The sequence below is a fragment of the Mastigoproctus giganteus genome, chromosome 5, assembly GCF_048544385.1.
Source record: "Mastigoproctus giganteus isolate SK-2022 chromosome 5, ASM4854438v1, whole genome shotgun sequence".
NCBI classification, from domain to species: Eukaryota; Metazoa; Arthropoda; class Arachnida; order Uropygi; family Thelyphonidae; genus Mastigoproctus; species Mastigoproctus giganteus.
The window spans coordinates 27,386,671-27,413,966 of record NC_143579.1 but is presented as its reverse complement, the minus strand read 5'-3'; the positions used below and the strand labels follow the sequence as shown (position 1 = coordinate 27,413,966).

Below are 27,296 nucleotides of genomic sequence, written 5' to 3'. Positions count from 1 at the left end.
ATGGAGAAATCAATTAACTGAAAAACTCTTAAACTACCTAGAAACCTTCCGTCTGATCAACAATCGCCAGTATGGATTTCATCAGTGTCAATCCACTGGTGATATTCTGGCTTATGTTACCCATTTATGGACTAATTCAATGGAAAAGTTCAGTGAAACACAAGCAGTTGTTCTTGACATCCCAAAGGCTTTTGATCATGTTTGGCATAAAGGTCTTCTAAACAAGCTTCCATCTTATGGTTTTGCCAACTGTTTTTTGTAATTAGTTATCTAGTTTTCTCTCCAATCGCTCACTGAGGGTGATGGTAGATGGCTCTCTGTCTTCTAACTTCGCCACTAATGCCGGTGTCCCCCAAGGTTCAGTTCTTTCCCCCACTCTTTTCATCTTGTATATTAATGACCTTCTTCTATTGACTGGAAATCCTATTCATAGTTTTGCTGATGATAGCATATTGCATTCCACTTTCTATTTTGAGAAACCTTGCTCTGCTCAATCAGCTTCAACTTCTCGAAAATCTGCTACCAATTCCTTAAATGCCGATCTTCAGGTAATTCTCTAATGGGGCAAAGACAACTTAGTTGATTTCAACCCTTCTAAAACTCAATCTTGTCTTATATCACGCAAAAAGGATTCTTCTGCTCCTATGCTTATCTTTGGTGACACTCCGATTTCTGGGCAAAATGATATCTATTTTGGGGATTACCCTGACTTCTAATCTCTCTTGGCACAAGCACATTACAAATATTGCTTCCTCTGCATCTAAAAAACTTGGTTTTCTCTTTCGCTCTCGGCGTTACTTTTCTTCCAAACAGCTGCTCACTCTGTATAAATCGCAAATCTGCCCTACCATGGAATATTGTTCCCACATCTGGGGTGGTGCCCCCAAAACCTCTCTCAGGCTTCTTGATTCCATTCAGAAGAGGGCAGTTAGGTTAATTAATGATTCATCTCTAACAGAGTCTCTCCACTCGCTGTCTCATAGACATATTGTTTCTGCTGCATGCCTCTTCTACAGATACTTCCATGGGCACTGTTCTTCTGAATTGGCTTCTATAATTCCTGCTCTCTTTCAAAACAGTCCGAACACGTGCCGCCACCAGCCAACATCCATTTACTGTCCAACTTCAAACTCGCAGAACCAACTTTTCATGTTCCTCGTTTATTTATTCAACTGCCGTTTTCTGGAACAACCTTCCTTCATATGTATTTCCTGAAAATTACAGTCTACAAAAGTTCAAGTCCAATGTCAACAAATATCTTCTTTCATCTTCTCAACCACCAACCCAAGCACGCTACAAATACTATAGGTTTTAATACATCTCGTGTTTGGGGTTTACATAAAAAAAAAAAAAAAAATCCATATCAAAATCAAGAAAAGTACAAGAGGTTCTTTGTCCTCTCCTGCATTTTCATGGCTGGCAGAGTTTATGCTACTTAACAGATAATCTTGGAGCTGACTACCATAGCAGTGCCTCATCTTTTCAATAAATGGTGAATTAGTCATTACAAATTGCTATTTTTTTTAAGTGGTGAAATACTAATAATAAACTAAGTGCAATAAGGAAATTTATATACATTTCATATGGTAGCATGTGAAGTTTATTCTGCTATGAACATTAAGGCCTAAACTACTGAAACTATAAAGTTTTCAACTCACTTTCTTGAGGTCCAGTAATTTTCCTTCTAACAGTCCTGATGACAACAACCAGTGACTTCCCAAGATGCCAATATGACTATAAGTACAGTCCATTCCGGTTATTTGGGACACATTGGGACTAGTGCATTTTGGCCCGATTAAGCGGCTGCCCCAATTATCCGAAGTTTCACGTAAATAGTTCAAAATACAATGTACCCCCCCCCCCTTTACAATTGGTTCACTGTACAACCAAATCACGGTAAGACGAACTCGACATAGTAAAGTACCGTTCACTATACAATGTGTAGTAAGCGCCAGTCATTGTGATCATGTTTGTGAATTGAATTTTAACAGCGATTCTAATTAGCGAAAATAGGAGGAATATTATCCACAGGCTATAAAAGCAAACATATATTAAGCACAAATTTATCCTTTATTACCTTACCAATTAAAATATTAAATGATACGTGATAATCGGAATAATTAATATGTACTGTAATATGTACATACTAACTAATTGACATTTCTGTTCACTGACATTTGTGGGTGGAGGTTAAAATTTAAAACAATAAAAAGATAAGCAATCAATAACAAAGAACACGGCCCACACATATTGCAAGTAACACAATACGTGCAAGTGAGAACGGAGTAACGAATTACAAAGCTTTAAAAAATAGGAATGAAGAGAAGATCTGAAAATTAATTTTTTTATATGTTTGAAGATTTCATGGAAGTGTCAACACATTTCACCATAATAACCCACAGAATTCCAGCTGTCGGTATTATCGCAAATTCAGTAAGATCGAGTTTACTGTCCGTTTATGATAGATTTCACTAACAGAAAAGCCAATAAACAGGTGACTGCTAATTGTTTTTATTGTTTTATGGTTGTGACCTCCAGAATTTCGACCAAACCACGTGGTACCGGCGGAGACAATCGTAGGGTAATCTCCAGTGCTGCGGTCTCCTGCCCCGATTAAACGGCATGCTGTCCCAATTAAGAAGTAAACCCTGGCTGTTTTCTCGATTGGTTTCTGTTTTTTAAGATTTTCCCCAAATAAACAGCTGCCCCGATTAACCGGTGGCCCAAATAACCGGAATCCACTGTATTTATACTGAAGTGTGTTTGCACTTATTAGACAGTTAAATTCTTACTGGCCATAAAAAAAACACAAGAAAATGAGGTCCACCAAATTACATGATTATTTATCTTACAGAAATGAAATACAATATAAGCTGCACTAATATATCATGTATAACAATTAATCTGTTTTATTGAAAATGATACACTTTAATTGAACACACCTCAACAGAAACATTTACACAGTTTGGCAATGTTTTGAGAAGTCACTGTTTTTTTGTCATCAGGACTGTTAAAATGGCTCCTGGATTGATGTGGCATGAAAACTATTGAAACTCAGTTTTCATTCCACATTCCTGAGTTCAGTAATTTTCATTTTAACAGTCCTGATGACAAGAGCCAATAACTTCCCAAAATGCTACCAAATTGTTTAAATGTTAATATTGAGGTGTGTTCAATTAACTTCTTGTAACATTTTTCTGCTTGTATTTTTATTTTCAAAGTTCATCTTAAAGTCTGTGAGGGGGAAAAAAAAAAAAAAAAAAAAAAACACATTGTTTACTTGGATTTCAGCAAAGCATTTGACTCAGCCCTGACTGAGAGGTTACTGGATAAGCTGGAATATGTTGGAATTGTGGGTAGGATTATAAAGTGGATTTCAGGGTAAGGAGGCAGAAGGTTATGATTAATGGTTATGCTTCAGATTGGGCTAATGTAAGAAGCAGCATTTCCCAAGGATTGGTAGCGGGACCTCCATATTGTTTTTGATTTTCTTAAATGATATTGAGGAATGGATAGTGGGAGTGATGTCAAAATTTGCAAAATTTTCAGCTGATGTCAAGATTGGTATAGACAGAAGTTAATGATCAATACCAACCAATGTTCTTCATGATGGTTTAGACTTCAATAACAGTTAGAAAAGTGGCAGCTATGTTTTTATGCAACAAAATGTAAAATGTGACACTTGGTGAACAACAATCTAAAAATAACTAAAATTACGAATTAAATAAATTCATAATTTAAGTTATTGATGTATTAAACATTTGCTTGTTGAGATGGGGAAGTTATTATCTAAGTGTGTAAGGCAATTGTAAGACCACACTTGGAATACTGCACTCAATGGCCAAAATGCTGGACAAGCAATGCATACAGTGATCAGCAAAAAAAGGTTGCCCATATGCAGAAAGACCTCAGATATGTAGGCTACACAACTTGGTAAATAGGCACTTTAGAGGGGACCTAACTGAGATGTATAAGGCTATGAGAGGAAAAAGTAAAATGAACAAGGGCAAAATTTTTACTGTTGTAAGTGATTATAGAACTAAGGGCCATAAATTCAAATTGCAGGGAAGAGGTTTAAACTGGACTGCTGGAAGTTCTCTTTTAGCCACCAATTGTTAATTGTCAGAACAAGTTACCTTCATGGGTGCTTGAAGCTGTTTTTCATATGGATACTGATTAACACTCATCAATACAGTTGCCCTACTTTGAACCCTCTCTGGAAGGGGCTATTTCTTTTTTTATGTGCAGCTTCAATATGCAAATACAATATTCCAAATGTGGTCTTTCCATCTTATACAGAGGGACAATGTTATCCTACTCCCTACTTGTAAAGTTCATATAAATCATAGATAAGACATTATGTACATTCTAGCGCCTCCATAGCCAGGTGGGCAGGAGTGGCAGTGTGTAGCACGCTTCTTGATTAGACCGGGGTTTGAGCCCGTGACCACCAAATAAGGAGGATGCGGAACGGTCAGGGAATGACCACCGTATATTCCCAGAGCAATATGGCCTTAGTTGCTAATGCTCCTAAAAAAAAACCAAATAACAACAACAATGTACATTCCTAGCTGCCTGTTTACATTATATGCTAAATTTTATATCTGAGTGTATCATTATCTCTAAAACTCTTTTATCCTACACCACTTTTGATGTCTCTCTACTCATATGAAACTCCCAGGTTTCTGTTCTTGAGGTGCAAAACTTTACATTTAGAAGTATTAAATGTTAGTTGTATTTTTTCAGGCAATACCTGAAATTTATTCAAGTTATTTTGGAAATTTATTCAAGTTATTTCAGTATTAGGAGTCCAATTACCCTTTCTGATTTTCCTTGCACCCTTTCTGATTTTCCTTGCACTCCACTGCCAATATCATTATGGAAAATCAGAAACAGCTCATGGACCAGGACTGATCACTTCTACTATGGTCCACCCTGAAGAATACTTATTTACAACTACCCCACCTCCTATCTTTCAGCCAGTCTCTGATCCAATGAAGGAACTTACCAGTAATCCCAATTTGTTCCAGTAAATGCTCCTGTATTCTATCCTTAACCACAAACCTCATGATCTTACCCACCACAGAATTCAAGCTTACCGGTCTACAGGAAGTTGCTCTCTACCTCTTTTTGGATTGGAGATACATTTCATGGGGACTGTACAGGAAGCTAATGATGATCTGACTAATATTTCCAATGAGTTGATGCATTCCATGCAGCTTTAATTTCCCTCAACCTCAGTAACTCTTCTGATATCATTACATCATTTATTTTACAGTGGCCACTCCTTGTCACCATTCCCATTGTTCAAATGTACTTTGAATTGCAAATAATGTTCTCAGCTACCTATTTAACTTGTCTGCCAACTTTGCTGGGTATTCCTATAAACTTCCACTTTGATCAAGTAAGGTCTGCTTGATTCACTCTTTTCTGTTTTGTATTCCTTGTCCCCACTCAGCTCTCTTTGCTAACCATTTCTTGTGCTCAGTTTTTGTTTGTCTTACCCATTAAACGTTTCGTCACATATACGTTAATAATACTCTATCAGCCAGTGTCTTGTAATAATCTTAACGGTTCCAAGACACTAATGACGCTTTCCCTACTTTTCAATTAAACCCCCTAACCTCTCATCATCTATTTTGGCATCTTTCTTTCACAGAAATCCACTGGGACCATCCATTTGTTGCTTCCAGGATAAATCCCATAATGAACTCTTATCACAGAGGAATCCAAGAAATACACAAATCTACTATGTCCCCAGATTGGAAGGCCTCACCTTTTTCTTTTAACAGACATTTCTTTCAACATTACGAATACTGGTTTTTGTACTCAAGTTTTTTTTTAGGTACTATGTATTCTTGGTGAAAGAACACAAAGTCGAAAATATTAGAGCCTCTTGAACTCTCTGAACAAAGTGGAAGACTAAAGTCTCTCATAACAAGGTAAGCTTTTTTGTCCATTCAACTTGGAGCTTGATTTTTGGCCAATAACACCCCTCACTATAATTTCTATTATATTCAATTTAATACAAGAAGCCATCTCACAAATAATGCATTATATGTGAGATGCCCCCCCCCCCCCACACTTATCTGACCTTCTTGATCCACTGAAAAAAGTCTGGACACTTTCATGCAGCTTCTGATAACTCTTGTTATCCAAATAAAGGCAATTTATAAAAAATATCTATCATCAGTATCATTAGCACTATCAATAATCATTATGTTAATTAAACTAACAGAGTTCGCAACGTGTTCAATAGGCTCATCAGCAAAATATCTGTTAAGGATTAATCACTGTAAGATTAGTGTCAGTTACACACTCTCTCTCTCTCCCACCTTCCTAAATATACACACAATGTAGGTAAAAACTGTTTCTTATTTCGTCTGGGAAATTGCTCAGAAATGAGAGTAAAAGTGGGAGAGAATCATGCCGCCACCGTATAAATATAAGAGCAATATAAATGCAACTTAATATTCTGTTATGTAATTCCGCAGAAGTATAATTGAAAACTTTTTTTTTTTTTTTTTTAAGTCTGAAAACGGCAAAGAACATGATTTTATAACATAACTATATAACACAACACATAATGTAATTATACAGTGTAGTATTACCTAGGAAAAGTGGCATTATTATAGTATTTTCATATCTTTCACATTATATTTAAACTAAGTATATTTAATGTTGTGGTATATTTAATTTAAATTTAAGCTGAAATCATGCTTCAGACTAGAGAAGTGAAGCAATGCAAAGCAAAGTGCTCAAAGTAGGAATGCTCTGGCTTGTGGCGGAACTGCCAAGGGCAGTTCTTGTAAAAATCAGGTTTTATAATGTTTGCTACTTGTTGCTTGCTTGCTTGCTTGCTTGCAAGGCTACCTACAGCAGGACATGATACAGCTAAAGGGTATGCCTTTGTGTTTTTATTGCAAAGAGTGTGAAGAGAGTAAGTGGAAATTTGATGTTCTGATATGTGAATATGAGAACCTGAAGAACAGGATTGATACCCTCGAAAGAAGTAAAATGAGTGACCCGACCAGCACTCAGCTTCCCAGTTCAATGCTACAGCATATGCTCATGCATCAGACACCACAAAAGAGAAAAAGCACTGGTTCTACAGGAAACGTCTATTGATAGTGACTATTGTCAAGGAAAGGGGAAATATGTTGTGCAAAAAGGATAGGTTGAATCAATCACAGCATGATTGTAGAACAAAATGTTAATGATGTTGCAGGACAGTATCATTTAAAGACACAAGAGGTGATATTGTGGTATATACTAATAATCAAGGCAGAGTTAGGTGGGTCAGAAAACTGCTAGCTTGGGGGGGGGGATACATGGACTAATAGATTAACAGTAGCCGCTAGCAGAGGTGAAAGTGATCCACACTGCTTCTATTGAAATGCAATTGAGCAGCAGCCTGGAAAGCAAGGCAACGGGGATTTCCAGGACTGCTGGGAGTCATAGTGGAACAAGTAAATACATGGGCTGTGTTAGGGTAACTAAGAGTAGAAACAGGTGCATGTATACTTGCATGTACACCAATTCTAGGATTATAATTAATAAATTTGATGAGCTTGAAGTGCTTGTCAAGACAAAGGCAGATATTGTCAGGATATTAGAGAAGTGATGTCACACAGACATAAGCAGTGAAGAACTGGAATTTGGGGAGTACAATATGTACAGAAAGGATAGACAGGACAGGAAGGGAGGAGCGGTTATGCCGTTAGTTAAAAAAAACACATAAAATAAGGAAGTACATCCAATTGATGTTGGTGGACAATGCAATGTTGAGTCTGTTTGGTGTGACATAAGGAAAGGAAAAATGAGCAATTGTGCAGAGAAATAGAGTGGGTCAGTAAATCAGAGTGTCTTATAATGAGGGATTTTAACTTCACAGAGATTGACTGGAATTTGTGGGTTGGTCACTAACACACTAGCAAGGTATTTGTGGATTAATTGGCTATTGTTTTCTACAGCAGCATGTTCGGGAGGCAACTAGAGGGAGTAATACTCTTGATCTGATTATCAGTAGTGATTCTTCATGCATTAATAATCTGCAGATAAAGGAACCACTAGTTGGCAGTGATCACAGTGTGCTGAAGTGAGATTTACTCAAAGAGATTACTACCATCAGAGGTAAAGGGAAGGGTTTTTGCTTTCGTAAAGGTGACTACAGTGGTCTGAGACAGTATTTAAATTCTATACAGTGGGACCAACTGATGATGTTACAAACAAATTCAAAATGGGAAGCATTCAAAGAATTAATTTTGGAAGATACTAGGCTTTTCATATCAACAAAGAAATATTGTTCAAGATTTAGGCATAAATGGATGTAAGATGAACTAATTAGACATGTGACAGAGAAGAAAAATGCTTGGGATACATATAAATTAACATGTGACACAGAAGGTATGATAGATATAAGCTGGTCTGTAACTAAGTTACAAAGGAGGTTAAGGCAGGCGAAGGCAGATCATGAGAAATCTTTGGCAAAGGATGCAAAGAAAAACAGCAAAGAGTACTTTACTTATGTAAACTCTAGAAGGAAGGGAATGAATCAGATTGGTCCACTTGATATCGTCGATGGTTCAACTGTTGATGATCCTGCTCGGGTAGCTAACAAACTAAATGAATATTTTGCATCTAAATTCACACAAGGAGTTATTCAGGGAGATGATAGATGTGTATTAAACTCTGGCTGTAAGTCAGATAATCTTGTAACAACTGGGAGTAAAGTGGAGGTGGAATTGTTGAAGATAAACATAAGAAAGGCACCTGGGTTGGATTGGATCTATCCAGTTATATTAAAGGAGGCAGCAAAGGAAGTAAGCAAACCCTTAGCCATAATTATGAGAGCTTCCTTGGACTCAGGGGAGGTATCCATGGACTGGAGATGTGACCCCAATTCACAAAGGAGGATCAAAGGGCGACACAGGTAATTACAGACCTGTTAGTTTAACTTCTGTTCCAGGAAAATTAATGGAGGCGCTGGTTAAAGAAGCACTGCAGGATCATCTAGAAATGACTTCAATTATAGCTCGGACACAGCATGGTTTTGTTAAGGGGAAATCTTGTCTGACCAATTTGATTGGATATTATGATGTGGTCACAAAGGAACTGGATGCAAAGAATAATTTTTATATCATACATTTGGATACTAGAAAGGCCTTTGATATTGCACATGAAAGTCTGCTGCACAAATTGGAGCAGTGTGGCATTGCAGGCAAATTGCTGGTATGGATAAAGGGATGGTTGAGTGGGAGAAGACAGAGAGTGATAATCAATGGACACTGCTCTTCATGAACTAATGTTATTAGTGCAGTTCCCCCAAGGTTCAGTGTTGGAGGGTCCATTGTTGTTTCTGTATTTATTAATGATACTGATGATGGTATATCAGGCTTAATATCTAAGTTTGCAGACAATACGAAGGTTGGCAGGGTTGTTAATGAAACTAATGACAGTATACTACTGCAACAGGATCTAGAAAAGTTGAGAAGATGGGCTGAGAGGTGGCAACTGAAGTTTAACGTTGACAAATGTAAAGTACTGAATATGGGAAGCAGTAACCCCAGAGTAACATATTAACTGTAACATATTAACTGACAGAGGTAGGGAATGAAAAGGACCTGTGGGGCAATTGTGCAGTCAGATATGAAGTTTTATGAGCAGTGTAGACAATCTGCAATAGTAGCTCATGGTGTCTTTTCAATGTTATACAGGAATTTTTCTAGCAGGGATAAGGAAGTGATTATTCCCTTGTATAAGGCAATGGTCAGGCCACACCTTGAGTACTGTATACAGGTCTGGAGGCCTCATTTTAAGGATGTAGAGCTGCTGGAACGAGTACAAAGAAGGGCAACAAGATTAGTGAATGGAACAAAGGGTTGCTCTTACAAAGAAAGGCTTATAAGTTTTGTAAATTACAGTGTCTGGTGACTAGGCACCTGCGAAGTGATCTGATTGAGGTATATAAGGCCTTGAATGATTTGAGCATGCTCAATGCTGATGGGATTCTTCTTCTTGCTCAGAATAATTGCCTGAGAGAGCATAAATTCAAACTGAGGAAAGACAGTTTTAGGATAGATGTGTGTAAGTATGCCTTGAGCCAGCAGGTGGTTGGTTGCTGGAACAACCTCCCATCTGTCGTTGTAGAAGTTGATAGCTTATATAGATTCAACGCAGAACTGGACAAACATTTGGAGTGAGTGGATGGGTGAAATAAGAATTTTTTTTTTTTGGCTGATGCTATATAAGCTTGCTTTCTTGCATCATATGCCTTTCCTAATGCTAATGCAAATAAATATACATTAAATGCACACTGGTTAGGTTAAACATACTTGCAACTTACACCGGTAGGAGGATGAGAGACAAGTACCTATAAATTTTATGAGAAATGAAAAGGATAATGGTGTTGACCAACTATACAGATCAACAAATTGTATTTCATAAATAACTGGGTATACTTAATTAGGCATAAATTTTTTTGAAAAGGAAAGAGGTATTATTCAAGTCCCTCAGCTGTCAATACTGTTGTCGTGTGTAGCCCTAGAATTGAACTGCAATTAAACTGCTCTTCTCAAAAGAGAAATATAATGTTATTAATTTGTAATATGATATAAACACCCTGATGTCAATTTCAATGGTTAATGCCAACTTACTGGCGACTAGCCAGGCACCAGATTCATTTTAATATTAGAAAACTTGGTGAAGGGATCAGAGAAATCTGTTCCAAAGAAGGGTGGAAAAGGGTTCCGTGTGAATAGTAATTGAATATGGGCCAGTCAGATTTTAAATCCCACGAGCTGACAAATGATGGCTGGTTTAAAAAGAGCTTATAAATATCTCTTCATGTTTTTTGGAACAGATATTTATTATTACTTTGATGAAGACTTTGAACAAGTTGCTTTCTTTGACTGCAGTCAAATAAGATATTAATAAAGATAGATATTAATTATTTACACTCTTTACACCACAATACAATCATTTATTATTCAGTAATAGATTATGGCATCTTTATCAGAGATTCAATTGGTTGCAAACAGTTTGCAAGTGATAAAGGCTCTGGGCTCTGATAAAGGTGCTGTAATATATTATTGAATAATAATTAATTTTATTGTGGTGCAAAGAAAATCAGTAATTGATCTTTATTATTATTTTGTTTCCCCAAAGAATGGGGAAACAAAATAATAATATAATGCTATACAATGGGCCATATTTGCAACATATTAATCAAAAATCATACTTACCTTTTTCTGTCTGGTTACAAGGTCCCAGTCATCTACCAGCCATGGTTTCAGCTCGTCCGGAATCTTGACTTTTATCTCTACTCGGGTCAAGAAAGCCTCCTCCTCAAACACAAACAAATTCCAATACTCAGATATACTTAACTGACTATAAGTTTCGAAATCAGCACAAATTAAAGTTACCAAGAATTTCTAAAACTAATAATTAGTATGTATTAATACATAAACTAAATTATGTGATGCTCGTGTGTATCTGAAATATGAATAGCAATTCACAAATGTTAAACTGTTTCAGTGATGCTTATTTAGAAATGATAAATGCTAACTTGTTTATTGAAGATATTGTGTAAGCCTGCAATACAATGAACTACTGAACAAGTGTTTCAGCTTCCATTATTAAGAGTGATGATTGACTGATTCAAAAATTTAGGACAAATTAAACTTTGAAAAGTTTAAATTTGTTCTCTCAATTCAGTAGAAGCCTTGGTCTCATACTGCAGATCTAATAATCATGGAAAGAAGAAAATTATATGCTTAGGGCTAAGAGTTGTTCTAAGAGAACAACTTATTTATCCATTCACAATACTTGGAATAACTACAAATATGTCATCAGTATACTTCTGAAACAAATGTAAATCAATTTTATTTGGGGGGGGGGATGGTTTCAGCATGGGGAGATGCAACATAAATGCCCTTATACAGCCAGCTGTTATGTATAGCTAAATGCATGTACTAAAGAATGAATGTCACATACAACCACTGTATACCCCCCACACCACAAATAAGATCAGAAATTTTCGAAGTACAGTGATGACGTTTTTAGACTAAACCAAAGAGGAACAAAGTTCTTGTTGAGAAAAAGGGATATGGTTATGCAAAATTAAAATTTAGAAATCAGAGCCTAAATGGGTATTTAGGCTCTGATTTCTAATTTAGTCCAATTTTAGACATCAAAACTTTCAGCCCAAATATAACAAAAATGGTCCTGACAACAAATAGTATACATCTAAAACTAAAATTAAATAAAGTGAGTATGAAGGAATGCATTCCACAGGTTGTGGCTTTCCAAAGTATTACATAATTGATGGGGTGGGGGGAGATGCAAAGTCTGATACAGAATGTACCCCGGCCATATTACAATATTTTCTATGGAAACTGATTTTCAAGGCTACCGTGTAATTGTGTAACTTAAGGTACTGTTACATAAAAAAATTAAAAATAATATATATATATATATATATATATATATTGTTTTTTAAGGCTGTTAGAATGTGTGGCCTTTGATTTCATAATCTAGATGTTCCTTATTTCCTATTTATGTAGTACATTGTAAATCAGATTCCCTGTAAGCATGTCTGATTTTGAAACATGGAATTTCTATAAGAAACCGACAATCTTGAAATTTTTATTTTAAAGTATAGCATTATTAAAAAACACATAGTAAGAGTATATTTGTCATTTAAAATAATGAATGAATGAATTACACAATGGAAAATTCAATGGATTAATTTATAAGATATTTAATGACAAAAAACATAACACAGAAATTTAAATATGGCAAACAATTAATAAGATTATATAGGTTTTAAAGTGGGTGAAATAAGTTTTAACTCTTACAACCTTTTTAAAATGTTTTTAACCTACATTGCAAAATTGCACTGCAGTGTAATTTATTCTCTGACCGATCTGTTTTTATATATTCATGAGCAATTGTGTCAAAAAAGCTTACCAGGTTGTGTGTGTCCTTCAGAATGCCATTTGTATCTAAATGTCCCTGAATTGCACTTAATCACTGCCTCCAAGGTTTTCCTTACTATAGAAGTCAAACTAAACCAGCAATAGTTACTGACATCACCCTTAGAACCACCTTTATGTACTGGTGATGCATTGGCACTTCTCCAATCCAAAGGAATCTCTCCAGAGTCCAATGATGCTCTTATAATTAACCTCAACAGTTCAATACACTCTCTGGCTGCCTCCCTCAAAATTACTGGTTATATGCCATCAACTCCAGGAGTCTTACTTGTCTTTAGGCTTTAAAGTATTTCTAATAAAGTCATCTGTAATTTTGAAGTCAATAATTTCATGTGTCTCACTTGCACAGCTTCTCAGCACGAAGGATCTTTTGTCAGTGAACACCGATGAAAAGATTCAACCCATCAGAAACATCAACTTGGTTATCTAAGACTTTCCTATGTCCAGTTTGTTATTTGGTTATTAGAAGCATTAGCAACTAAGGCCATATTGCTCCGGGGATGTGCGGTGGTCATTCCCTGACCTTTCTGCATCCTCCGTATTTGGTGGTCACGGGCTCGAACCCCGGTCTAATCAAGAAGCGTGTGCTATGCTTCTTGATTAGACCTTGCTGCTCCTGCCCACCTGGCTATGGAGGTGCCCTTCCTATGTCCAGTACACAAGGGTGCGATCCAATTCATTTTCTTCTCTTTGTATTCACATGTGAAAAACTGCTTGTTACTATTCTTTGCTCTCTTAGCCAAGGCTTTCTCATACTTAGCCTTAACCTCCCTAACCTTATTTGTGGTGCTATTACATAGTCATAGTATATTAATGTATGTATGGTGGCACCAAGACTTAAAGTCCATCTCCACCATATGATCAGTATCAAGTAGAACATCTACCAATAGTTAAAAAAAAAAAAGCTACTCTGCCACTGGGGAGCAAACGCCGATTGCTTCCCAGTGCCCATCCCTAGAGCCAGGACTGGATCAACTTTTCCTGTCTGTGCACAATGCATGAACTCCACACCCATCGGATGAAGTGAAATACCGATAGGTGTCACCTTCCCTGTATCGTGGCTGCCCACACCAGGAAGCACACAAACAAAAAAAAACATGTATGCAAGCAGTCTGGAGTAAATCTCACATCAATTCATGATGCCAGCAAACAAACCCCACCCCCCCTTGACTGCCTGCAAGAGAGAGAACCCCCACTTATCTAGACTGACGCAGCAATAATCCCGCATCTTAGCATTATAAGACGCCAGAAAAAAAGAAAAAAAAAAAAAAAAGCTGATGACAGCATAGATAAGTGTATAGAAAGAAACTGCTACACTTAACCACTGTCAATCAGTACATTGCCTCCTCTTCTGAAAAGCTCTTCTGGCAAACTCCTGAAATGCCTGAAAATAATCAAAACTAAATAACAATTTATGTTCATTACCTCTGCATAAATCAACCACCACATTTACCAGATTAATTCTGATCTGATTGTAAACTGAACAATCAAATAACACATAGTCCCAAGCCTGACAAACACAATATGGGTCAGACTATCCCTAGCTCGCACAACTTGCCCTTCAAGGATTCATTACCAGTTAATAAGAAAGAAGTCTCCATTCTCAAATTAAACCACTTGTTCTTCTTATAAAGTAAAGTAAAGTAAAGTGCAGCCATTATCAACCCACTGCAGGATGGAAGCCTCCTCAACAATTCACGCTGAGGGAAATCTATATTAAAAGTTACATCAGGAATAAACCTCCTGGTCACAGCTCCGGTCACACTGGAATTCCATCTTTCCTGCCAAATTTCTATTAGTTTTAATGTTTTATCTTCTATGTAAATTTCTATATCTAGATAGGTAGCTGTATTGGTACTATGCTTATTTGTACATTCTATCACTAATTTGGGTGGGTAGAGCTAAACTACATCTTTGAGAAAGTTGGGTTCATTTATTACTATTAGATCATCTATGTATTGGTAAAGTATTAGGTTTTGTTTAAGTTTCGTTCAAAATATGCAACTCAATGTATCTATATATCAATAATTAGCTATATAATCATTATTGTATTCTATATTATATATTTATATTACATTATTGCTAATTATATGTTTATTTCTAAGGTATGGCAATGTAGACCAACACAGGCTATCTTAGTCTTTAAAAGTTCTTTTGGCCTAACGGCACACTGTATATTGTTATGCCTATGTTTAAATACACTTTCAGCACCTATATGTATCTATATATCAATAATTAGCTACATAATCATTGTTGTATTCTATATTATATTATTGCTAATTATATGTTTATTTCTAGGTTATGGCAATGTAGACCAACACAGGCTATCTTAGTCTTTAAAAGTTCTTTTGGCCTAATGGCCCACTGTATACTGTTATGCCCATGCTTAAATACACTTTCAGTACCTATATAGTACATATTATACTCTTACTATAGTAATTATATATATATATATATATTTTTAATTTCAAGGTCTTAATTTTAGAAGTGTGACATATTTGGGCAATTTTATGGTAGGCTAGAGGTCAACAAATTATCATACAATAAATTTTATAAAAAGAGAATGTTAAATTACATACAGATTCCACATGGGGATCTAACCGACTTCTCTTCTTTCTCTGACTTTCTGCTGAAGTTGGCTCGGACGGTTGTGGTGTAGATGCCACTGCTAAGACATTTCAAAAAAATTACAAACATTAACGGAAAGGTAAACAATATTCTAACACATACAGACATTTTACAAATTCACAGCAACTCATTCCACAAAATTTGAATTGAGAAAACGAGATATTTAAATCAAAAATACACAGTATATTCTTAAAAGATTAAGTTAATGGTTTAAACCTTATGCACTAAATATTCACAACTAATCAAGAATGAAAAAAACCTCAATTCTTTACAGCACTCATTCTCTTCAATGCTGTTGATGAAACTGTTTATAAAAGAATATGAAAAAAAAAAAAAAAAAAAAAAAAATTCAGAAATAACGTGAATATTGCTTGAATCAATTCTATTTAAATAAATAACAGCCATTAAAAACACTAACAAATTACTATTTGGAAGAACCATCACCTGCGTATGTGTAAATAAAAAGAGAAATAAAAACAAAGATTTTTCTGTAACAGACACATTATTTTGAGTGAGCAAGTGATCTGAGCAATTCTCATTCAAATGGGGGGGGGGGGGATCTTGGAAATTTCTAATGGAGCATGAGCACTGATTGAACAATAGCAATGTTAGCATTTTGTTAAAAATTTCCAAGATATGTCTCAATCATATCCATTTTCCTCATCTGGATCATAATCACTCAGAGTCATGCAACCACTTAAAGTGACACATGCCTCCATTATATATAAAACCTTTGTTTTTATTTCTCTTTTAATTCACACAATGGTAGATGACAGTTCTTTTGATAACTAGTTTCAAAGATAAAATTAATAATAATACCATGTGAAAAATAAGATTAAGAATCTTTACTGAAAAACCTCAGTACATACTCTTAATGACCAGGCTACATTTCAAGACAATGTTATACCTTTGGGCCAGCAATAATTAAGAAACTGATAAAAGTAAACTGTGGAACTAGGATTAATGTTAATGAAATAAATAAAGCCAAGTTTCAGGCAAATTTCTAGTCTTAATATGAAAAACTCCCTCTCCTAATTGAAACTGAACTCTTTATCAGTAAATTCAGAAGAACCTTTCCCAGAACAACCAATTTCTTAAATTAAAATCATGGATATGCTACACCGAAGGGATTTTCTTAATATGGAGTAATGGTACAAGAAACTCTCATAGTTCTTCAATAAACTAAACAGTTTCCACAACAATCAGTTTCAAGATGGAATTTAAAATCAACAAACAATTTCTATTTCTGGACATTCTCCTTACAAAAAAATCCAAAACAACCTTGTCAAATTCAAACTTACAGTCACTGGCCACATCCTAAAATTTCTTTCATTCCATCCCTTCTCTAGTAGAAATGGCGCCAAGTCATACACTTAAAGTGTGTGACCAAGTAACTTGACTAAGGACTCTGCAATATCCACAGATACCATTCATAAATTCCATCAATCCTTCGCAAAGACTGAACCTAGTACTCAAGTCAGTGAAGCAAATGTTACAAAAGATCAACAAAAAAAAAAAAAAAAAAAAAGACAACCCAAGAGGTCCAAGTTGTAATATTTCCTACAGTGATCATGCAACTGCTTATATGCAGGCAAATCTTACAGAAGACTTGGCAAAAGATTAGAACACACATGCCTTGGATTGTATAGGAACATGGGACTTTGACATTAAAGTCCTTTCTACCAACGCCTATCACAGAAGAATATTCAAAGAAGCCTTTAGAACCACCACTATAAATAAAAAATAGGGCGAAACCATCAAGGGAGCCTATCTCAACTTATTGCAAAAGTAATGAAGTTTAAGAAACAGCACTCTACAAATAATCCTCACTGCATCTTCCATCCAATTATATGGTCCCTATTAACAAAAATAATAAAATAATTTAACTGTTCATATTGGCTGCATCTGTATTAACTCTACAAATTTTTGATCAGCTTTGTAAGTTTGTTCTTGGAAAATAAACATTGAAGAAGGCCACCAACCAAAACTTTTTATTTAGAGATTAACAACAAATTTTCTTCAAAATTCAACATTATAGAGAAATTCAAGTATATAATAACTTTGTATGAACCTTCTTAAAAAAATAGCAATAGTTTTCATGAAAATTATGCCTGTTCAGGAAACTAATATGTGCACTCACTGTTGGCTTTAACAAAAACTGTGATCCTCCTGGGAATACTTTTAAGCCCAACCAATTTATAGTGGTAGGCAGCTGCAAAAAGAGATAGCCATTCCTAGATTCAGTTCTCCAGATCATTGCATAAGTTCTAGTGGATTTAGGTCAGAAGTCTATAACGGCATTTTTCTCAAACTATGTGCCTAGATTTATCAATATTTAAAAAGGCCACTCAAATAAAAACCACAAAGGTTAAATAAAAGTGGTATTTCACAAACAACAAGGAAACCATGCATATCACTTTTTAATGTAGCCCCAATTACATTAAGAGTAATGAAGCACTTTTCACCTAAGTGAGGTCTAAATATGCTTATTTTCAGTTGGAAATTGTTAGATCTCACATAGGCTTTTTAAAAGTATTTCATTTTTCTTTTAATACATTTACATTACCTACGCACCATGCCACTCAATCAACATCTAAGTCTCCATTACATTCAAGCAAAGCTGCACTAATGCCTGGATTCCTCATGAAAGTTTTGTGGTCGGTGTTGAAGCCATTCATGCACTGCTGCTTTGAGCTCTTAATCTGACAAGAAGTGATGTCCTCTTAGTAAATCCTCCATTTTCATATTTTGAAAAAGGAGGACAGGGTAATACCTAAACTTCATCTTTGAGGACAGCAAACTGAGATTTTTCTTTTGAATTTCTGGCTTTAAATGGTTCAGAACACATTAGTGTTGGTCACTCATCACTGTTTCTCCCTTCGGCAAATAAGGTTCCAGAATTATTCCTTTATGATCCCAGAGTACAGTGAGCAACACTTTTCAGGATGATGCTTTAGTTTCAATTTTTGTCGGTTAAAGCAAACCCACATGGTGTCACACATTTTCCTTTCTGGTGTGTAATAGTGAATCCAGAATTCATCTCTGGTCACTATATGTTCTAAGAAGGAATCATTTTCTTGGGAATACCATTCAACAAGTGCAGAACACATATTAAGTCACCATACCCTCAGTTCTGGTATTAATTGCTAAGGAATTCAGTGAGGATACACTTTTCAAAAGTGCAATCCCTCACTAATGACAGTATGCACCAAACCAACACTAATCTTGGATGCAGTGGCAATATCTTCAATAGCAATTCTTCCACTTCCACTTTGATTTTTTGTTTCACAATACAATGTGCTTGCCCTGGTCAAAGATATCTCAACACTGCTCTTGTTATTCACCCACTTAATTAAGCACAGAATTGAATTCACCCTTCACTGAAATCTTCAAGCATATAAAAAACATATATAAATTTTCAGAATATTCTCTTCATTCCTTTTTAAGTATTACAATGTGAAGGGAAAGGGACCAATGGAAAGTACAAGTGCTGGCAGTGCTAGGAAACAAAACAAAATTGATTTAGAAATGAAGATGATTAATTAAGAAGTACAAAGCAGGATAAAGTTTGTCATCTATTGCACGGAATTAGGTCTCGCTACTTCAACAGTGAATACTATTTTAAGGGACAGTGCACGTATAAAAGAACACGTTAAAGGATCAATGCATTTAAGATCAACAGTGATCAAAAAACAGTGTTTGGGTGCTATATCGAAGATGGAAAAGCTATTAATAATATGGATGGAAAATCAGATTCAGAAGCAAGTGCCCCTGAGTCTAATGGCCATTCATGCAAAAGCAAGAAGTATTTAGATATTAAGGATAAGTACGGTGAAGTCACCAGTGCCGATTCTGCACCCGCAGAGAAATTTTGTGATGTGTTGGAAAAAACCCATTCTAAATCTCCAAAGCCCTCAACTTCCAGTGTCGTGCTTATCAGCTGGAGAGTTAATTCTGGCAATGATGCTTGACAGGTAGAACCTGCTGATGTTATGCCTTACTCCTCTCTTAATTTTGTAATTTTACCTGCGCATGAGATAAAAAAATTCAATAAATAATTCTATTTACATGTTTGCTGAACATTTCTTCTTTTCTTCAATCAAATTCAGTGTGCACTGTTGCGAGTGCTGCATAAGCATTTAGGGAAATTCCGACTTACGTAAAATTTGACTTACGTAGAGTTCCACATAATGCAACCCTTGCGTAAGTCGGGGAGTCGCTGTATGAATGTTGCTTAGCACAAACTACAAAATGCAAACATTACTTCCCTTTTCTAATTTCAAAAAAGGGTAATATACATGCATATACACATGCAAAATGTTATCTAACTTGGTAATAAAGAAAAAACATAGCTTAAAATTATTTTATATATTTTTAAATTTTTTCTCAATATATATATATATATTCCTTTGAGTTCAATACATTTCCTCCATTTTGAGAGCAAAGAGGAAATACCCAGAAAAAAAGAAGCCTTTATTCTAATCACTGAAAAACCATTTACAAAGTTTTGATATTTTGATCACTTGAAATCAATGCAATGAAAATCTACTGTAGTATGAGGACTTCTACTTTGACCACCAACTTGAAAAATTCAGCAGTGATTTAGAGCTTTAAACCATAGATGTTTATAACCCCAGGGGCTTACATCTGGTGAGTATGGGCTTGGCACACCCAGGATCCTGAGCTGGATATTATCATGCTTCTCTTTCTTGGTGATTCCCTTCTACTTCTGACTCTTGTTTTCTCTCTCTCTCTCTCTCTCTGAATAACTCAGAATTTTTTTTTTTTTTAGCTGGTGCAGCAAAAGCTTCAGGCTTCCTTGTGCCATAGGGCTAATAATAATTACTGATGGCCAGGTTTGAACTGCAGGGGAGTAGTTTACCTCCCAGAATCTGCATCCCTCAATCACTTTATTATAGTTGTGTAGAGGAGCATTGTTGTCATGATGAAGCAAGACAGCAATGTGAATTCTCTCTTCCATTTAGTTCTTTCCCAACCATCCAAAGTGCTGATAATGAACACTAAAGACTGAACAAATGACAAGGCTATAGTGAAGAATTTTAAATAATTGAAAAGGGAAAAAAAAAAAAACCACACAGCATCAGCTTTTAAATGCATATAATTAAATTCAATAATTTGCAACAACATACATTCATTTTAAAAATAATACAAACTCAATTAAACTTGTTTGAAAACTTCATGATTATTGCAAAACTTCTGACTAAATCAGAAGAATTGGCATGTAGGCATTCCCCCTCAACTTGGATTGAACATCTTTGTTAGATGACAACTCAATGAAGCATATTTTCTTACTTGTTTATCGTCCATATATTGTCCATTTCTGGTCTTTTCAGTTTACTGAATTAGTCAGTTACAAGCAATGTGTGTAACAACCTTATTGATATACCATTATTAATTTTGTTTGAACGTCTTCCCCACCAATCACTCGTGAGTCCCAAGGCAGCATGAGAATTTAACTCCTAGAAAGTAGTAGTAATTAATAATCAAGAATTAATATGGTTTAATACATTTTTTTATAAATTACCTTTTGGCTTTGGTTGCTTTTCTTGTGATGGTGTAACTGACCTCTCTTTTTCTGTTTCTTTTTTGGTTTTAGGTGCTTTAGGCTTCTTTGTTTTTCTGTAAAAAAAAAAAAAAATAATAAATCCATTATTGATTTCTTTTCCATTTAAATTGATTTCTTGAGTGGCGAAGATGTTTAAAGCAATTAAATATTAAGAGATGGAATAACTATCATTTGAAAGTACAAAATACAAAAAAAAAAAAAAAAAAAAGATTAAATAAAACCTCATAAATCCAACTACACCAGGTCTCAATCTATGCTGGATTTTCGAAAATTCCACCTTTCTGAAACTTAATATTGTACAGCTCCACTGGTAGTAAAGTGGACGTAAAATGAACTACTGCAGAAAGATTATGGCATGTTCTAACGGAGCAGCAAAGCAACTCTGCAATTTCATTAAACTTCACTTTAGAAACTTTCCTAAATGTCACTTAATCTAACTCAAGGGTTTCTACAACGATAGAAAGCTGAACATGGAAATAAAGAACGAATTAAGTAAAGCAAGAAGTGTAGGAAACCAGATAAATTCTACTGAAGAAGAGAAATTTGTTATCTATAACACAGGTTTTAAGACAAAGAGTTCCATCGTTAAAAATAAGCTTAAAAGACATGTGGAAGCCTATACAGCTTAGGTAAGAAATAAAGATATTGAAATAATTACACTTAAACACCAGCCAAGCGGTTAAAAATTTTTACTGTAAAATATAATAAAATAAAATAAATATGATACAAATAATGGTTAAACTAGACTATTACAATAAATACAATAAAATAGTTAAAATAATTAAAAACAATGCTAAAATCGTTAAAATATACTAAAATACTGAAGCTTTTGGAGACCGCTGTCTCTGTCCTCAACAGTGTACTATTACTAGCACAACACATCCTTAAGTAAAAGGCCCATGGCACTCAAACACATGATTCACCAGGCACATAGTCGGCATTTCCCACTTGCGCAGTGAAAATGTAAGTGGCTTGGGAGCGTGCCATACGAAATCGATAATCACGTCTGAGGACAACCGCCTCAAACAGGGGGTGTAAATGCATATCCCTGTCGATAGTATTATGACTAGATGCACTGACGGGAGACGGGGCGACGTTTAAAAAACCAGGGAGTATACGACCGCTATAAAGACTGCGCATTATGGGAGGTCACATTCTGTTCACCTTCTGTTCAAATTTACCAATTGCTTTTACTGTTTTTAGGTTAATGCATTGTTAAAATGGAGAAGATGGAGCACAGAACTTGCGTCAATCACTCAGACAAATTCTGCTATATTTGCGGACACTTAACCCCAAAAAACCCAGAGAAAGAAAATATACAATGCCACGAAAGTTGCATATTCATTGTACTTCAGCTGCAAGATCGGGGACCAAGAAAAAATTGGGCTCCACATATCTCTTATATTACTTGTACAATGAACTTAAGGATGTGGTTATATGGCAAGCTGAAGATAAGTATGCCAAATCTAGACAAGATGCAGCAATAATCCAGACACAGCATGGGTTTGTTAAGGGAAAATCTTGTCTGACAAATTTGATAGGATATTATGATGTGGTTACAAAGGAACTGGATGCAAAAAATAATTTTGATATCATATATTTAGATTTCAGGAAAGCTTTTGACACTGTTGTGCATGGAAGACTATTGTACAAATTGGAGCAGAATGGTATTAAGGGTAAGTTGCTACAATGGATAAGAGGATGGTTGAGTGGGAGAAGACAGAGGGTGGTAATCAATGGGTGCTGCTCTTCGGGGACTATTGTTATTAGTGGAATCACACAGGGTTTGGTGTTGGGTCCTCTGTTGTTTTGTATATTTATCAATGATACTGATGAAGGTATATCAGGCTTAGTGTCGAAGTTTGCAGATGATACAAAGGTTGGCAGGATTCTTAATGACAGTGTGCTACTGCAACAGGATCTCGATAATCTGGGCAGATGGGCTAAGATTGGTTGTTTGTTTAAGGATTTTATGGCACATTAGCATCTAATGCTATAATGCGCCAAGTCAAAAAGGTTGATCGATTGATTGATTTTGATTTTATTGGCACAAAAACGATTACGGTTATACTGCGCCAAGAAAAAGATGGGCTAAGAAGTGGCAACTGAAGTTTAACCTTGACAAATGCAAAGTACTGCATATGGATAGAAGTAACCAGAGAAACGTACCAACTGTGTGGTACTACACTTAAGGTGGTAGAAAATGAAAAAGACCTGGGAGTAATTGTGCAGTCAGATATGAAGTTTTCTGAGCAATGCAGACAGGCTGCCAGGGCAGATCATGGGGTTTTGTCAATGATATATAGGAATTTTGCTAGCAGGGAAAAGGAGGTGATTGTCCCTCTGTATAAGGCAACGGTCAGGCCACGCCTTGAGCACTGCGTACAGGTCTGAAGGCCTCATTTTAGGAAGGATGTAGATTTGCTCGAGCGTGTACAGAGAAGGACAACAAGATTGGTGAGGGGAATGAAGGGATCCTCTTACCAAGAGAGGCTTAAGTTCTGTTAATTGCAGTGGCTGGAGACTAGGCACCTGCACGGTGATCTGATTGAGGTGTATAAGGCCTTGAATGGGTTGAGCACGCTGAATTCTGATGGGATCCTTCCACTTGTTCAGATTACGAACCTAAGGGGGCGTAAATTCAAATTAAGAAAAGACAGATGTAGAATAGATGTGTGGAAATTTGCCTTTAGCCAGCGGGTGGTTAATTGCTGGAACAAACTTCCATCTGTCGTTGTGGAAGTTGATAGGCTGAATAAATTTAAGGACGAACTGGACAGGCATTTGGAGGGAATGGTGTGATTTTTTTTTTTGGCTGATGCTGCATATGCTCAGACACTTGCTTTCTTGCATCACATGCCACCACTACTACTACTCTTAACGTCATTGATGCCAATGTGTACAACAATATCACCTTTTGTGCCCTTAAAAGATGATATATACTTTACAACGTCATCAACTTTTGCCCCTGGCAGACATACCCTGGTCCTGTATCCTTTTTACACAATATATTCCCTGTCTCCCTGACAATAGAGTCACCAACAATAACTAGTTCCTTTGGGACTAGCGCATTCTGCCTTGGAGATTGCCGCTGTGTTGCCTGATGACCAGGAGTGAGCTCTGGCGTTGGGTTGGGCAGCTGAGAGCTTGACAGGCCAAGTACCTCAAAGGTGGTATTTTGCACAAGTACCACCTTTGAGGCAAAAGGAATCATACAGTGAATAATTTGGACAACTGAGATGAGCAGTAGTTGACTCAAACTGATAAATGAGATTCTGTCAGAAAAAGTACAAGGGGTTTGGCAGACTGCAAGTGGAAATGGACATTGTTGAGATTAGAATTGAGACCATGTATATTTGTGTAATGAACTAGGACATGTTTGGGAGGTTTAGATCTTTTTGCAGATAAGCTTACTCTATTAGTTTGACAATTCATGGTGTATTCAATAGTGAGAAAAAGTGGGGGGACATGCTGTATGAAGTAATGAAATTTTTGAATATGGCGTACACATGGTAAGAATATACCCAGATCCCTGATATAACGTGGCCTCGACAATGCTCCCCACCCATACACACTATTCGGACTCCCTCCAGTCACTATCTGGCAGAGTAGAGGTAGCAAGATTATACACTAGCTGATCTGAAAGCCTCATAAAGAGTTACCAATAGGTTCGGTCCGGTGTACTAACTAGTGGCTGGCTTGCGAACACCGTTTTAGAGCTGTACCTTCGAAATGTAAGCAGGATTGGATCTCGCCATGATATTCACCATAACCTCAAAAGTCATCAGTCATACTGCATGATGGAAGAGATGGGGAAGGGTTGACTGGAACTTAGCTCTGGAGACTAAACATGGGTTCCACCACTTCAAGCTTCACAGAAATTTGTCAACCAGAATTTAGCAATTTTTAATGGATGATTCTTGCATAGTAGAACTTGTATAACAATTTCTATTGTTTTACAGATTCTGCAAAATACCATATGGGAAAAAAATGTAAAAAGACAATATATGAAATGTGAACAAAATGTTTGAAGACTGACTTTGTAACTTAAAATTTCAGTGCTGTTGCAACGTGTTTGGCGACTCATCTAGACACAGTAATGCATGAATCACCCATTTATCTGCAGTCATTAAATTAGTATACGTTGAATAGAAGATTTTGTGTTTCATTGCATTTTAAATGATCGATTTTTACTGAGCAGCCAGTTTACGTAAAATTTTATTTTAAATTCAGTTTGGCAAGTGTATAGGTTATCGAGTGCAACAGAAACCCAAGAAATGCTAAACACTTTCAGAGAAAATGCTGTATTGTATTATTCAGAGACTTTTTGTGGTTCGCAAACTTTAAAAGGGTCACTTGTCAATGAACATCAGTCTGGCCACCATTCGATGATTCAGTCACTCATGTATTGCTTGGTAACACAGAGGGGCAGCATTCTTCCACGTGGTGTGGGTGCCACACCTCGACCCCTGCTTACGTTGGTCACCCACGGTGTGCTTGTGCATGGAGGTTATACCCAGGATTACTAACAGTCCCACCATCATTAAGATGCACGCAAAGGATCTGGCTGTCACAGACCGTCCGGACTTTGCCGAAATTGGGTCCACTTGACTTGAATATCAGTTCTATCAGCGTTTTAGACACCCAGATAGCAAGTTCAGCTTCTCTGGCATATCTGAGAGAATGTCTGTGACAACCTCAAGGACCAAACTTGCCCTTAATGCCACATTGCTCCAGTTTGCACGGCAGTCTTTTATGTACAACAGCATCAAAAGCTTTCCCGAAATCCAAGTATAGTTTTTTCCGAAATCATCGCACAATTGCCAGAAAACTGTTTTTTAGTATTCCTGATTCGTTGTTTGATGCATCGGACAAATTTGATCACACTTGATTGAGATTGTCTTGTTTCTTTTTTTGTTGGACCTCAGAAAAGATAAGCCTTCCACTGAGAGGACTGGGCTCTTATTTTGAAGTCGCAGTCAAACATCCACAGTTCATTGCTAGTAATCATCAGAGAAACAGGGTAGGTCAGCAGTGGCAACCTGAATTGCAAGAAATCACCACTCTATGATCATCAATGAGGATACAGATACAAGCTAGAAGTGAATGTGTTGCATTCCAAATAGTGTTAAAACTGAATGGTATCTCTCATAAGAAATACCAATTTCACTAGCAATTTTGCAATAGTTAAATGTCAATAACTTGTGATCAGATCATTAACATGAGTGACTGAATCATCGAATGGTGGCCAGACTGATGTTCATTGACAAGCGACCCTTTTAAAGTTTGCGAACCACAAAAAGCCTCTGAATAATACAGCATTTTCTCTGAAAGTGTTTAGCATTCCTTGGGTTTCTGTTGCACTCGATAACCTATACACTTGCCAAACTGAATTTGAAATAAAATTTTACGTAAACTGGCTGCTCAGTAAAAATCGATCATTTAAAATGCAATGAAACACAAAATCTTCTATTCAACGTATACTAATTTAATGACTGCAGATAAATGGGTGATTCATGCATTACTGTGTCTAGATGAGTCACCAAACACGTTGCAACAGCACTGAAATTTTAAGTTACAAAGTCATTCTTCAAACATTTTGTTCACATCTCATATATTGTCTTTTCACATTTTTTCCCATATGGCATTTTTCAGAATTTGTAAAACAATAGAAATTGTTATACAAGTTCTACAATGCAAGAATCATCCATTAAAAATTGCTAAATTCTGGTTGACAAATTTCTGTAGTTATAAGAGGTCAGATCACGAAACCTGAATATAATGCTTATAAATGAATATTAATGAATAACATTTTAATTAAGAAAACTTACAAGTGTGCCTTTTCCAGCTCCTTTTGTTTCTGTAAATTAGCTTCATTGTACTTCAGAACTCTGCTTTCTGGAACCCATTCATCCCAACTACAAATAAACATACATATAATATAAATAAAAAGGAAAAAAAAAAAAAAAAAAAAAATCACACAAAAGGGTTTTGTAAATTTTTTAAACATATCTGATTAGGTTTGCATTTATCATGACTGCAGTATTACATTATTTGATTGTAATGATACATTAGCTAGTAAGAGT

At 36.0% G+C, this 27,296-nt stretch overlaps 1 protein-coding gene across 3 annotated transcripts in view; it reads right to left on the bottom strand.

Moving 5' to 3' along the window:
* LOC150085261 (mortality factor 4-like protein 1) overlaps positions 1-27,296 on the bottom strand; it is a 261,359-nt gene that overhangs the window by 82,683 nt on the left and 151,380 nt on the right. For 2 of the 3 annotated variants that reach the window (XM_090373949.1, XM_090373951.1), the window contains 4 exons: positions 27,042-27,128; positions 21,169-21,263; positions 15,575-15,663; positions 11,244-11,345 (listed from right to left, as the gene is read on the bottom strand). In XM_090373949.1, coding sequence (XP_090230075.1) covers positions 11,244-11,345; positions 15,575-15,663; positions 21,169-21,263; positions 27,042-27,128 — 373 coding nt within the window. The remainder of the gene's footprint in view (positions 1-11,243; positions 11,346-15,574; positions 15,664-21,168; positions 21,264-27,041; positions 27,129-27,296) is intronic. The other variant, XM_090373950.1, reaches the window with a different exon arrangement.